The sequence below is a fragment of the Sphaerodactylus townsendi genome, linkage group LG09 (assembly GCF_021028975.2).
Source record: "Sphaerodactylus townsendi isolate TG3544 linkage group LG09, MPM_Stown_v2.3, whole genome shotgun sequence".
NCBI lineage: Eukaryota > Metazoa > Chordata > Lepidosauria > Squamata > Sphaerodactylidae > Sphaerodactylus > Sphaerodactylus townsendi.
This window is the reverse complement of record NC_059433.1, coordinates 24,315,700-24,330,227: the sequence shown is the minus strand read 5'-3', so window position 1 is coordinate 24,330,227 and position 14,528 is coordinate 24,315,700. Positions and strand designations below refer to the sequence as shown.

Genomic DNA, 14,528 nt, shown 5'->3' with positions numbered 1-14,528 from the left:
GGTAAAGGATCATGCCCAGGCCAGCCTAGATATGTGTGTGTGTGTGTGTGGGGTGATTTTCCACCCCCCTCCCACATGATGAACTCTGTGCACGAGTGCCCATAGAGAGGGCTCTGAGTGCCACCTCTGGCACGCTTGCCATAGGTTCGCCACCACTGATATATATATGGTAATGTAAACTTCCCAAATAAATGCTTTCTGTCCACTTTAACCGGACACACTTCTCAGTTCAGATTTTTATGAACAAAAAACACATGAACTTGGCCAACAATGGAGTTTAACATGATCAGTGATGCACAATGTTATCCATATCCCACTCTAGCAAATAGGACTTATTCCCAATATACACTTACAGGCTTATACCCTAAAGCAAATGGAAATCCAGAATGCTGCTTAACTGCACTGATTGTTTTTAATGAGGTCTGTGTTCGAATGCATCCTCCCAACCACATTCTGACAATAACAGTTGTATCATTAAAAAATTGATGAGAATTGTGATCAAAACCATATCAAAGGTAATGTTTCCTCTATTCAACCTTTTTAAACCAGTGGTACCCAAGGCAGGCAGTACAACCCCCTGGGGTGGGTGGAATTACCTGGGAGTTGCTAAGAGACAAGGAGAGGTAGGCAGGTTACTGCAGGTGGACCTCTTTGATCACCTTGTTTGCTTATCTACAATTGACCAGGTTACGGCACCATGCTGGCAAATGGCTCTTTAACTTTTTGCCTCTGTACAGTGCAGAAATCTGGTGGAAATTATAGGCATTTTTAGGAAATGCACCACCAGAGATCTACTAAAACCAGTATACTGTATTTTGAGCAACTGTCATTGTTATGTGTGTTTTTGTCTCTGTCATTTTCCAAGTTTTTGCCGTTAAGTTCTTAATGTAATAGTGTTGAGTATGGTATTTACTTTCCCCGGAAAAATACACATTTAGGAAGTAGAGGAAAAATTTGAGTAATCAAAGGAAATTTTAGGGTATAAATGATTAAAATCCAGATATTAACAGGAAAAATGTGATAAATAAATAGCGGTCAAAAATCTATATCTATAAATGCGAAATACCACTCACTGACGGACTCATCAAAAGACCTCAAAAACCACCGAAACTACAAAGTTGAAATTTGGCACATCGGTTCGTTATGTGCTTCAGGTGCTCACTAAGAAAGGATTTTCCAAAATATTCACTTCCACTCGACTTATTAGATATTTACTGTTCAACTCTGACCATCTGCATGAACATTCTAAGGGTGACAGTTAAACACCATGAGTTTCATGTCCTTCAACATGGTATTTTTGATGGTTTCTGAGTTCTTTTGATGAGTCAGTGAGTGAGTGAGTGGTATTTCGTGTTTACATGTATAGCTTCATTTCACAGGACATTTTAATGAAGGGCACTTTGAGGTTCTAACTCCATTTGTCGCATCGACAAGTTCTGCTAATGCCCACCAAACAACAAGCACGATTGATCCCATGGTGCGCCAACTGCATTCTAATACTGCCCTCCTCAATGCACACAAACCTGTTCCTTCTGCTGAAACCGCTAAAGGGAGAAGAGGAATTAAACGCAGAAAGCGATTTACACATTGCATTAGAAAAAGACAACTACAGGAAGCTGCTGCAAATATGTGAAAACCCACCCATCAGTCCACAGACAGGCTGTAAGGAAATATGCTGCATGTCACCCCAAAGTTCAGAAACAGGCTGTAAAGAAGTATGCTGAATGTCACCGCGAAATTCATAGAGAGCCTGCGATGAAGTATGCATAGCGAAGCATGGGTATCCTGCTAGTTGCGTATATTTTCAGCAAATAAAAAATCTGCAATAGTGAAGTAGTGACTAAATGTGGTATCTAACACATACTAAATGGTATAAGACATTGAAAAGCTGGTATCACTGGATCAAGTTCATCAATACATTTAACAATACTTTTGTTCCACAGAAAGATAGTAGTTCAGTCAGTTGAGGTACAGCAATCAAGAAAATTCTATGCTTCTGCATTAGAATATAGTCTCAAACGAATATGAAAATTATCATTCTTTTTTTACCCACTGCCTTTGTCAAACCATTATGCTGTGCATTATTGAACATGGTACTTTGATACAAGAGCATTTATGCCAGAATATATTTTTACTTTCAAACAGATGCAGGGGAACGGGTGGGCACTAGGACCCAGGCAGAGGATTCTACAACAAAGAATGCCCAGCATGCTTTGTTCTGTGGGGGGAGGAATATACAACCCTATTGCCATCTTTCTGTGGAACAGAGTATAAACGGTTTTAATTTGATTTTGAATAAATGTGTAACTAATTGATACTGTTGCAAAATTTATTGCTATTATCTTCCTTAGCGGGCTGTACAAACTGTTATTCTGAATAATGCTTTTTATAGGGTAAAGTGGGAACTGCTGGGGATGAGTTTATGCACCAAGGTAGTGCACTGTTCTAAATCATTCCTTTAAAAACTCGGAAAATGCAACACTGTAATATCATGAAAACTGTTTGCTTATCTCACAAGAACTTTTCAGATGACACAGTTCTGCCAGTTTTAAAAGCAGGAAAAAAATGCAAAGCCCCATGCTTGTATTTAAAGAATTTCCATTTAATAGAAGTCTTTCACCAGAGTAATTTTTTCCCTTGGTGTTGGTCTCTAGTGAATACTTATTGATGGCTATTACTCTCTATCTGCTTCTGTTAGCATTCCTTTGGGATGCTGATCAATCTTATGCCTTTTTAAATTGACATCAATAATGTGTTTACCTTTGTCAATACTTTTTAATTGTCAAGTTATAACAGCGAATGAATCTTGTCAATAGATAACTTCCGATGCAAGTGTTTCTTCCTTTGAACAGTTCAATACATTGATAATTGCTTCTGAGTGAACAGCAGGTAGAAAAACATTGGGCTGAGAAGGATAATTCTTGGCATGTAAATTAAACAACAACAAATGGTGCAGACATTGAAGTTCATAAATATAGTTTTCTGCCGGCCTCTAACATGGAAATCTCCCCTTCCTTCCCTTTTCAGAGTGACACATGGTGTAGGCTGCATATGTGCCCCTAGCTCAAAACACAGATTTGGTGATCAGTTTATCTGCAACACAATTGGTTAAACAAGATTCCTATATTCACAAGGAGGAAGACTGTAGTATTTTGCACTATATTCTGTCTCACAAAACGATGCTAGTAGATTTGTTAGTAGATTGTATATTCCTTCGCCACAGAACTCTACATGCCTGATCTTCTCTGTTGTAGAATGCTTAACGTAGATCCTAGTGACTACAAAGCCCTGCTCCCCACATCCTTTTGAAAGTTTGATGCTAGCCGCTCAATGAACTATAAATACTCTTGTGTTAAAGTCCCATGTTCAATAATGCACAAAATGCAAAGCAGCGCATAAAAAATGAATGATAATTCTCATATTCGTTTGGGACTATATTCTAATGTAGAAGCATATAAGTTTCTCAATTGCTGCACCTCAACCGACTGTATTAAGACCTTTATCTGAGACACATAGGTAATGCTTTCAAGTTATCTTCAAGGGCACTCCTGCAGAAGAATATAACAGTAGCCAGAGAAGCTTCAAACAGCTTCAAACATCCTGGGGATGGCCCATGGCTCTGGGTGCAATGATGGATCCAGGAATGAGTCTGCTCTGAAGGGACCATAGCAACCCTACAAATCAACCCCTGTTCAACATCATTCACCTGGTACAGAATCTATACATGTGTCAAGTACCAAGACAACAGATACCAAATGGTTAGCTGACCATCATTAGCATACTGATAACACTGAACTTCAAAGGTTTGGGAAAATTTCACCCAGAAAGATCAGCTCCTTTATGCAGATTTTAAGAGACAGAGAGACATGATTCAGAATGAAATTGCATAATTAATGCTACTTGCCGAACAATGATTCTGGTGCATTTCCATCTATAGCATTTTTGCAAGACTTTTAAGAATTGAACTGAATCAATGTCATTTGGAAAGGGCCAATTCATGCCAGGCCTACCAGATAGCAGATGATACAATCCAAAGCAGAGCTACATCCTTTTAATTCCACCTCAGCGGGAATCCTGACCTGACTTGTGTCTCATCAAGTCTGGTGTTATGATAAGTGTCAACTTGTATTAGGTCCTTCTAAGTCCATTGCTCCAGTGTTCTTATAGAGGAATAATTCTGTCAAGGATTGCATTGTATACCCCTGATGGGTGGAGATTTAAACCTCTTACTGAAGAATCAGAAATGTGTTGGAACACATATGCTCCATTCAGTTGTTCAAATAACCTATTAGTTATGCATACAGAGGGAAATGGGACAATGCCTTCTGGCTGTGTCCCTGGACATCCATACATAACACAGATGAAGCCTGCAGGAAAGTGTACACACAGAATCAGGCTGTGCTTTTTACATAGTTCCCATGACATATACAAAGTTTATATGCATACACTTGGCCATGTACTTTGCAGACACGGGATATCTGGTCCATAGGTTAAATCTTGCTCCCTTTGGCATAAGTGTGGCAGTGGAAAATGCTGTCGTCACAGCTGATTCATGACAACTCTGTAGGATTTTCAAGGCAAAAGGTGATTTGCCATTGCCTGCCTCCGCATCATGACCCTGGTATTCCTTAAAAGTCTCCCATTGAAATACTAACCTGGGATGACCCTGCTTAACTGTGAAGGTTGGACTAGCCTGGGCTATCCAAGTCAGGGTGTAGCATAAGTAGTTCAAACAGGAAAAGCTGAAATTACAGTTGTTCCACTATTGAAAAGAATAAGCAGGAGTTATAAGCAAAAGCAATTTAGATAAAATGACTGCAGCAAGCTGAGATTCACTTGCCATTGTTAACACGCTTGTTTTTTTCTAGTAGGAAGCCCCCCCCCCCCCCCCCCCCCGCCCCAAGCCCCCTCATTAGCACGTTTGACAGGACTTCACTGGAGCAAGCAGGAGATTCATTTGCCATTGTTAACCTGTTTCTTTTTTTCCTAATGGGAAGGCTAGCATATGACTGAGGAAACCAGGAAGTAGTTGCACAGCTCAGGTGCCTTAGGCAGGTGGTGCAAGGTAGAGCAGGTCAGACACGTAACATATGTAGGCAGAAGTCAAGAAATCCAGGGGCCAAAGGAGAAGTCACTCAGTCTATGGGACAAGGCACAAATCAGAAGCAATGGCTAAGGAGGCACATAGAACTTCTCAGGGAATCACACTTGTTGCACCCAGGCCAAGCCAAGCCCAGGACAGGACTTAAGTCAGATGCCCTGCTAGTGGGCCAGGCTCCAGCAGAGACTTAGTCCTCAACAGAAGCAGATGCCTCTAGCTCACAGAGCCTCTTGCCGTGCTGAGCAGCCCATCAAGCACTTCTCCTTTAATCGTGTAGCTGCCGCCCCTGTCTTTGCCTCCGTTGGCTTCTGGCTCATTCATCAGCTCATCTGAAGTTACAGATGGCTCTGCAAGGTGCACAGCATGAGGCTCTGCTTCAGCTGGCAGGGAAGGGCTTGGAGCTGACTCTGTTGCCAGCATGAGGAGATGGCTCTGGACCCACGGTGCCTCCAGGATCTAGGTCAGAGTCTTCATCACTGAGGGATGGACTCATGACAGCAGGATCATCCACTAGCATGCAGACACATTGATTCCACGCTGACCCTGGTCTCACAGCCAGCTTAAGTAGCTACTTTCCTTACCAGGAGTAGCTAAGCCTATGCTCCGTTCCACATAAAGATAATAGTTTGGTCAGTTGAGGTACAGCCATTGAGAAAGTGGTATGCTTCCACATTAGAATATAGTCCCAAACGAATACGAGAATTATCATTTGTTTTTATGCACTACCTTTGTCAAAACCATTACTTGGTGCATTATTGAACACGGTACTTTGAAACAAGAGCATTCATGTTAAAAGATATTTTTACTTTCAAACTTTCAGATGGGGGGAGCAGGGCTAGGTAGGGACTAGGACCCAATAAGAATATAAGAAAGAGCCTGCTGGATCAGACCAGAGTCCATCTAGTCCAGCACTCTGCTACTCGCAGTGGCCCACCAGGGGCCTTTTGGGAGCTCACATGCAGGATGTGAAAGCAATGGCCTGCTGCTGCTGCTGCTCCCGAGCACCTGGTCTGCTCAGGCCTTTGCAATCTCAGATCAAGGAGGATCAAGATTGGCAGCCATAGATTGACTTCTCCTCCATAAATCTGTCCAAACCCCTTTTAAAGCTATCCAGGTTAGTGGCCATCACCACCTCCTGTGGCAGCATATTCCAAACACCAATTACACGTTGCGTGAAGAAATGTTTCCTTTTATTAGTCCTAATTCTTCCCCCCAGCATTTTCAATGTATGCCCCCTGGTTTTAGTATTGTGAGACCCAGGTGGAGCATTTGACAAGAAAAGTCCGGAATGATTTTTTCTGTGGCGGAGGAATATATAATCTACTATTATCTTCATGTGGAACAGAGTATAATCATTAGGATCAGTGCTCCCGTTCTCTGCATCTGCAAGGGAAGAGCAGCTGCGAACTGCCAGACATGCACTCCTATGCCTGATCAAGGTCTCCACCCTGGCTCTTTATCTTGCCAGCAGTGGCGTGGTACCTTGCCAGCAGGAGCAGCAGTGGCGTAGGAGGTTAAGAGCTCGTGTATCTAATCTGGAGGAACCAGGTTTGATTCCCAGATCTGCCACCTGAGCTGTGGAGGCTTATCTGGGGAATTCAGATTAGCCTGTACACTCCCACACACGCCAGCTGGGTGACGTTGGGCTAGTCACAGCTTCTCAGAGCTCTCTCAGCCCCACCTACCTCACAGGGTGTTTGTTGTGAGGGGGGAAGGGCAAGGAGATTGTAAGCCCCTTTGAGTCTCCCGCAGGAGAGAAAGGGGGGATATAAATCCAAACTCTTCTCTTCTTCTTTCCTGAGGTCCTGGGGAGACCATTATAGGTCTGCAAGGGGCCCACACATACTGACATCTTCAGTCTTGAAGGCTCTTCCAGCTCAGGGGCTTGTTGTGGTACTTGTAAAGGGTCTCTTCTGAGAGGAGATTACCTTACAGGGTGTCTCTGCCTGCGTCATCCACTGGGTCATCCACTGATGCTGAACGCAGACTCCCACAGATTCAGGGTTGCTCACAACAAACTCCTCCAACAAGTTGCCCCTGAAACTCAACGGTCAGCTTTGGGAAATAGCCAAAGAAACTTAAGAACATACTCTGGGTCACTTGGTCCATTGTCACATTGGCCCCTTCTGTACAGGATAATGCACTTACAATCCACTTTCAATGCACTTTGCAGCTGGATTTTACCGTGCGGAATAGCAAAATAAACTTTCAAACAAGTGTGAAAGTGGACTGAATGTGAATTTCTTTAACCCACTTTTCAAACCAACTGCTCGTATGAAAACTAGTCTTATTAAAGCAATGCATTTATCACATGAGGCGGTGGTGGAGGAAAGTGATGCCAAGTCACCGCTGATTTATGATAACCTTGTAGGGTTTTCAAGGCAAGAGACATTCAGAGGTGGCTTGCCATTGCCTGCCTCCATGCCGTGATCCTGATATTCTTTGGAGGTCTTCCATTTAAATACCAGTCAGGATCCATCCTGTTTAGCTTCGGAGATCTGACAAAATTGGTCCAGCTTGGGTTATCCACATGTACAACACACTTATTAAGGTTCCTCATACATTTTGCAGCACAATATTTTGCAATGCTCCATTCACTCACAGTGAGAGAAAAATCAAGACCAAAAGAACCTTAGATGATGTTACATTACGTAGCTCCAGTTTCTCGTAGCTTGGAGGCAACCCCATTGCCCAAAGAAACACAGTGCACGTATACACTTGCGCACTAAAAGCTCACATAGTCCCTTGTCACTCTGTCTTCTCCCCAAAGCACAACTATCTTCTCCCTAAAGCACAATTTTCTCATTTGGATTACTTTAAATGAAACAGAAAAGTCACAATACACTTTGCAGCTTTTATTATTTTTTTTCTGAAGTGTACTTCAAAATGTGCCTTGAGCATTGCAAATAGGTTGCACCCTTCAAACCACCTGGGAAATCCAGAATAATTCCTTTTTAAATGGGCAGCTAGAGGCCTAATTCTCGTGAGAGTCAACCAAGGGTTTTGTTTCTTCAAAATAGCTCCTCTCAGGCTGACAACTAGGGATTCAGAAACTTCTTTCGAGAATGCACACACATATACTCGAAAGAGAGTTTTCCATCAAAAGTTCAAACTCTGGGCTTACATTTTGCATCATGGTAGACTCTATGTCCAAGGTTGTCATCAGCAACAAACCTCCTACAAGGACCATGTTTTCAACTGAGCAAGAACAGAAGGGCCAGCAACATTAGCACTCTGCCCTCCCCCCGCCCCCCGTCCCAAACATGTCTGTGTGCCAACAGAAGGCAAAGGGCTCTTTAACCGGCTCCTCCCTATTGTGAACAGCATGATTCTTGTCACAAATTGCCACTTAGCATGGAAGGTGCTTGTCTCCCTCCAAAAGAATGACAGAAGCAAGCAACCAAATAGCTGAATAACAGACAGCTCTGCTGCTATCCACGCTGCTGGGAAGGGACTTGATGAGCCCTTTGCCTGGGACTGGGGACGAGCCTCTGAAATGAGCAGCAATGGAAGGGTTCTGCCAAAGGCTCTGTTGGAAACAAGCAGCTTACAGCCCTCCGTCAGAGTGTCAGTTCAGGCAGAAGAAAATTAGTGGAGAAGATCCTTTGTGGGGAGCCCAATAGGAAACCAGAACGTGGCCAAAGGCAGGAGTCCTTGGGCACAAGCCAAGAGTCCAGAGATTACAGGCTTTTGGTGCTTAGCCTGGGGTTGACAGTCCTGTGAATCTTGCCTAGGACCTGAGCCTTGCGGGGGAGGGCGGTATATAAGTTAAATTACCAATTACCAATATGTTTACTTCCTCTGATTTGTTTGGTTTTAATTATATTTGTTGGTTTATTTTATATAAATTGGTTGTTTTGGGAATATCCATAAATTGCCTTGGGATGAGGGAGGGGAGAAAAGCTATAAAGAAATGCTCTAAATAACTAAATAACCAATCCCTTGCGTATCTTTTAAAGCCGCTGTACTTGTGGTGTGTGCTGATCACCTTCAAATTCAGATCCACAAGCATCCCCTCAGGAGTGCAAAAGCCATTCTCTGAGTTCCCATTGAGTGAAAGAATCCAATATGGCCCAGAGAGCAGAACCTTACCCTCACGTAAATAATTAAGGCAACAATACCGTCACACTAAGCAATAAAAGGAGGAAAAGGAAGAACGGACAGGCCCTTTGTTCACTCACACATAGTATACGCTAAGCATCCAGTTCAAAGACAAACACTCTGGTGCACAGATGTATTCAAAAGGCACTGGAACTGCCACAGAGAAAGAGAACTCTGAACCTAGCTCACAAGGCAAATCACCGCAAGCACCGCTTTGGTCGTTTCCCAAAGCACATGCTACTTGACATTTACTTTTTTCACAGTATTTTTTTCTTACTCTGCAATGTACCATAAAAGCACCAACACTTCTTCAAAGACATTAGGGAGGGGGCCCACCCACACTGGAGGGAGAGGGAGGGGGCCCATCATCTAGTCATGGCCTACCCACTCTGGGGAAATGGGGATGGAAGGAGAGGTGGGAGGGGTGCAGACTGAAATATGGTACTCTTGTGGGAACAGCTGAACACATCTGGCTGCCGTGCACAGAGTAAGGTCACTGGAACATCCAACTGTATCCACTGGAACAACTGTATCTTCTGATTGGAAGAAACTCTCCAAAGTCTTGGACAAAGGATCTTTCTTGCCCTGCTCTCTCAGATGCCAAGGGAGGATAAGCAGTGGCATAGCGCCCATGGGACAGATGCGACAACCCAGGCGGAGCTGGGCCTGGGCACAGTTTCCCCTCCTTCTGCCTCTGCTGATAAGAGACCTGGTACATGCAAAAGCATGGCCCTTCATAGGGGATACTCACAGGCAGATAACACTGGCCCTGTTCACATGGCTTGGACACACGTGTTCCCTCCCCTTTTCCTTGTGGGTGCCAATTTGCTCATTTCTGCACCACAGCTTGGTATTACATCCAATCTGCCCAACTAAGGCTTGTGTTTGTCTGCGAGAAACTACAGCTTGATGAAATTAGAGGGTAGAAACTGAAGTGAATGCAAGAGAAAAGGAGCACACAAACCCACGGTTTGGATGCAAAAGCTAAACCAGAGCACTGTCTTCCGTGTGTCTGCATTCTTCTCATGTTTCATAAATAGCTGCAGGATCCTGAGGTACTGGTAGCATGACTCTGGCACAGATGCAAAAGGGCCAAGTGTTCTAAGCTCTTCCGACGCCTTTGTCTGACAGAGGACTAGAGCGTCTACATGCTCTCCCATACCCGTTGACCTCTGTTCGAAAATATGCACAAGGAAGACAAGCTTCTCTTCATGGAATGAGATGATGTACTTGGCTAAGCAGCTTCTACAACAATCTCTGGACAGCAGTGAAATTTAGGTGGGCTTCAGCTAGCATTGCAAATGTTCCTTTGGGCAGAGTAGCAATGGCCTCCATCCAAACATCTCAGCTGCAAATTAACATGACCACAGCTCCAATTTGACCTCAGCTACTGCAATATACCTTATACCGAGTCAGAATATAGCCAGGAAGCTCTACAGGACATCAAGCAAAAGTCTCACCCAGCTCAATTCAGATACTGAAGACTACATTATATCAAGTCAGAATATCAAGCCAGGAAGTTCTACAGGACATCAAGCAAAAGTCTCACCCAGCTCAATTTAGCTACTGAAGACTACATTATACTGAGTCAGAATATCTAGCCAGGAAGTTCTATAGGACATCAAGTAAAAGTCTCACCCAGCTCAATTCAGCTACTGAAGACTACATTATATCGACTCAGAATATCAAGCCAGGAGGTTCCACAGGATATCAGGCAAAAGTCTCATCCAGCTCAATTACCTGAGATACCAGAAACTAAACCTGGCATCATTGAGAGATCTACTTAACTACTCATTGTGTCCCTTTGGTAATTGATACCATTTACTCCCAAGTAACGTGTGCTTACAATCAAGACGTAAATCAAACCTTTTTCTAAGCTCTCGAGTAAAGCACGTGAAACACCATAAGAAAACACTGCTCTGCTCCTTCGGCCATTTTAATCTAAAAACCAATAACCTGCTAAATGCATAAAGGTGCCAGTAGACAGAAAAGCTCTTTTGTGCTTTTTTGCTTTGAAAAGCTACTTTTGTCAAAATTCAGCCAAATCCCATGAATGACACGAACAAAATGACAGTAATCTATCACAATTTCACAATTCCCCCTCAGCTGATTCCAGTAGTTATTTATGAAGCAGAAGAGCTAGCGGTCCCTTTCATGACTAAACCATAAATTAACGTGTAAAGCAAATATAAATTTGATTTCAAAGAAGCAACAAATTGCCAGGCAGCTGGGATATCATTTAATTTCTATTGACGTGCCATGAAAAAAGTCAGCAAAAGGAGATGAACTACATTTTCATAAATCTCCAAACGGCAGAACTCATCTAGTATTTGATTTGCTCCACTGACTTGGTTTAACATGGTGTACCGAATGCATGTCTCAAATTTTACGCTGCAGAAAGCCCCAGTTTATGACAACTTTTTACTGTTTGAATTATGGTGTTATACATAGATTGAGTGTGAACATTAGCCTGAAAAAAATGTGAATACTTCCAACATTTCTCATTCAAAAGAAATAATTATATGCAAGAAATAGAACCACATCAATATATGCTCAGACGCCACCAAAAACTCGTTTTTATCTCTGTTACTAAATGTGCTTTAAAACTGTGAGAGCCAACTCAGACCTGCTCATTAGCAATCTTTTCCTTTAAAAAAGAAAGCATGAGTTATATGCCAGTTTTACAAGAGAGTGTTTTATACTATGAAGAAGCTATTTTAACATTCAAGGCTCCCTCCACAGGTAGAAAAATTCATTTTCAAGCTTATGTTCATTTATCAAAGTTAACCTAGTTCTGAAAACAAAATCTCCTGCATACCACCTGCTATTATTTTCCACTTCAGAACAGATTTGACATAATACACATGAATACATCCATTGTACTTTGTGATGTTATAGATTTTGTTAGCCTTCTTGGAATCTTCTTGTGGAAATAAAAGTGGTATGAAAATCCTAAGGATATCACAGGCAACAGGGAAAAGGTACCACTGATATCTTCTAATCACGATTCATGTGGAAATCCTACTAGAAGTGGATGTGACATTTGGGGATTGAGAGAGACAGAGGGAGAGAATAACATAACAATACTAAACAGAGTTATACCTTTCTAACCCCATGAATGCCAGTGGATTTACAAGAAGAAGAAGAAGAAGAAGAAGAGGAAGAGTTTGGGTTTATACCCCACCTTTCTCTCCTGTAAGGAGACTCAAAGGGACTTACAATCTCCTTTCCCTCCCCCCCCCCACAACAAACACCATGTGAGGTGGGTGGGGCTGAGAGAGCTCCGAAGAACTGTGACTAGGCCAAGGTCACCCAGCTGATGTGTATTGGAGTGCACAGGCTAATCTAGTTCCCCAGATAAGCCTCCACAGCTCAAGTGGCAGAGCGGGGAATCAAACCCAGTTCTCTAGATTACAGTGCACCTGCTCTTAACCACTACACCACTCCTCACAGGTACCCTGCAAATCACACTTTCCTCTGTGGAGGGGCCATGACTCAGTGATAGAACATTAGAGCTTTATGTGCAGATCTCTCAGTTTCAATTCCTGACATCTCTAGATAAAAAAGGGTAAGAAAGATCTCCTCTACATGAAACCACAGACAGATAGTGCCAGTCAGAGCAGTGACTTTGACAGTCATGTGGTCAGAGTAAGTATAAGGCCATGGTGGCGAACCTTTGGAACTCCAGATGTTATGCCCCATCCCCAAAGGACTCTGGGCGTTGGCCATGCTGGCAGGGGCAGATGGGAATTGTAGTCCATAACATCTGGAGTGCCAAAGGTTCGCCACCACTGGTATAAGGCAACTTTGCATTTTCTTGTGTGTTCAAAATACTGGGCATGCAGACGTGACTTAGAACATGGAATATCCCAGCACAAGCAACACAGAATGATAGAGGACATGTGGAACATCCCCCACAAATACGCAACAAGCATGATCAGCACAGCGATTTTTACTGAAAATAATCTTTGTCAGGGGCCATCGCTCAGTGGCAGATCACATGTTTTGAATGAACAAGACCCAAGGTTGATTTCTCGCCCTCTCCAGGTCAAAGATCACAAATTGCAGGCAGCGGGAAAGACTCTTACCTTTCTAAAGCCATCTCTCTAAGAAATGATACTGAGCTAGGATTGAGTGAGTATATAACAGTTTCATATGATCAGTAACCTTTATGTGTAATCTTTATGTGACAATCGCTGGGGCTGAAAGCCTAATGTTAGGTATTATTTGTTGGTTATTACTTATTTGATTATCTTGTTATTTGTATTTTATGCTGATTATGTTGTACACCGCCCAGAGTCCTTTGGGGATGGGGCAGTATACCGAAATTGAATAAATAACAACAACAACAATGAAATAATAACCTCAAAGAAAGGAAATCAATCCCTCCTGTGCATAAACACATGCACTTTTTTGGATTCTAACAATGGACCGACTTCCTCCGACCGCAAAACATTAGGCAGAGGAATGAAACATATTGATATCAAACACTTTGGGGGGGGGGGAGCATTTTGTTCTTTTACGAGGGGTACCTATATTTCAGTGCACCCTTTTACTCCATTGACACCCTTTTATTCCACTGACTTTAACAGATGTAGAAAGATGTAATTCTGCTTTGGTTTTTACTGCTTTGGATTATACCAGGTTGTGGTATAAACCTCTGCACTTCATAAGAAATACTTCAACATTTCTGCAACGCTCTGTGAAACAAAGATGGAAACCAGGCTTACCTGTCGGTGTAACATTTCCAGATTTGTTCTTGCATTGTTCATTAGTGTTTCAATTTCTGCTGAATCCTTCAAGTTTTTGTTTTCTCTAAAGGCATCTCTTATTCTTCTGATGGCGTATGTCCTAGACAAATAAGGGAACATCCAGAGGTTTGCCAAAACTTTGACGAACAAATTGTAAAACAGTCATACCAATGCCAAGGAACAAAGTTTTAGGTAACACAGGATGGTGACTTGCTGAATATTTAACAGGCCAAACCAGATTGGAAGGGGGGGGGGGGCAGAGGCACTGAAACGTTTGGGAGTGTTGGAGGGCCCTGTTGGTGCATTTGCCCCCCTCGGCTGGTGTAAAAAGCACCACAGCGGCAGAAAGAGGTATCGTGCCAGCATTTGGGTGCCGCACAGCTCTGTGGTGGTAAACCCAGAGCTTGCCTGACCCCTCGTTAAGCCAAAAGTCTGCTCTCACTAATTCCCCAACACACTGGCGTTCCTGCCTAGGGACATGGGGTACCCCTTGTCCCCGGGCGCATCGATTGAGGTCACGTGGGGGGCGCCAAAACATCCTCCTACACAGGGAGGGATTGAGCAAGCCCTAGAAA

The 14,528-nt window shown here is 43.0% G+C and overlaps 1 protein-coding gene across 1 annotated transcript in view; it reads right to left on the bottom strand.

Annotated features, from left to right (window-relative positions):
• The window catches only part of LYRM4 (LYR motif containing 4), an 89,688-nt gene that overhangs the window by 64,504 nt on the left and 10,656 nt on the right, over positions 1 to 14,528 (bottom strand). The window contains exon 2 of the mRNA XM_048507445.1: positions 13,933 to 14,053. Coding sequence (XP_048363402.1) covers positions 13,933 to 14,053 — 121 coding nt within the window. The remainder of the gene's footprint in view (positions 1 to 13,932; positions 14,054 to 14,528) is intronic.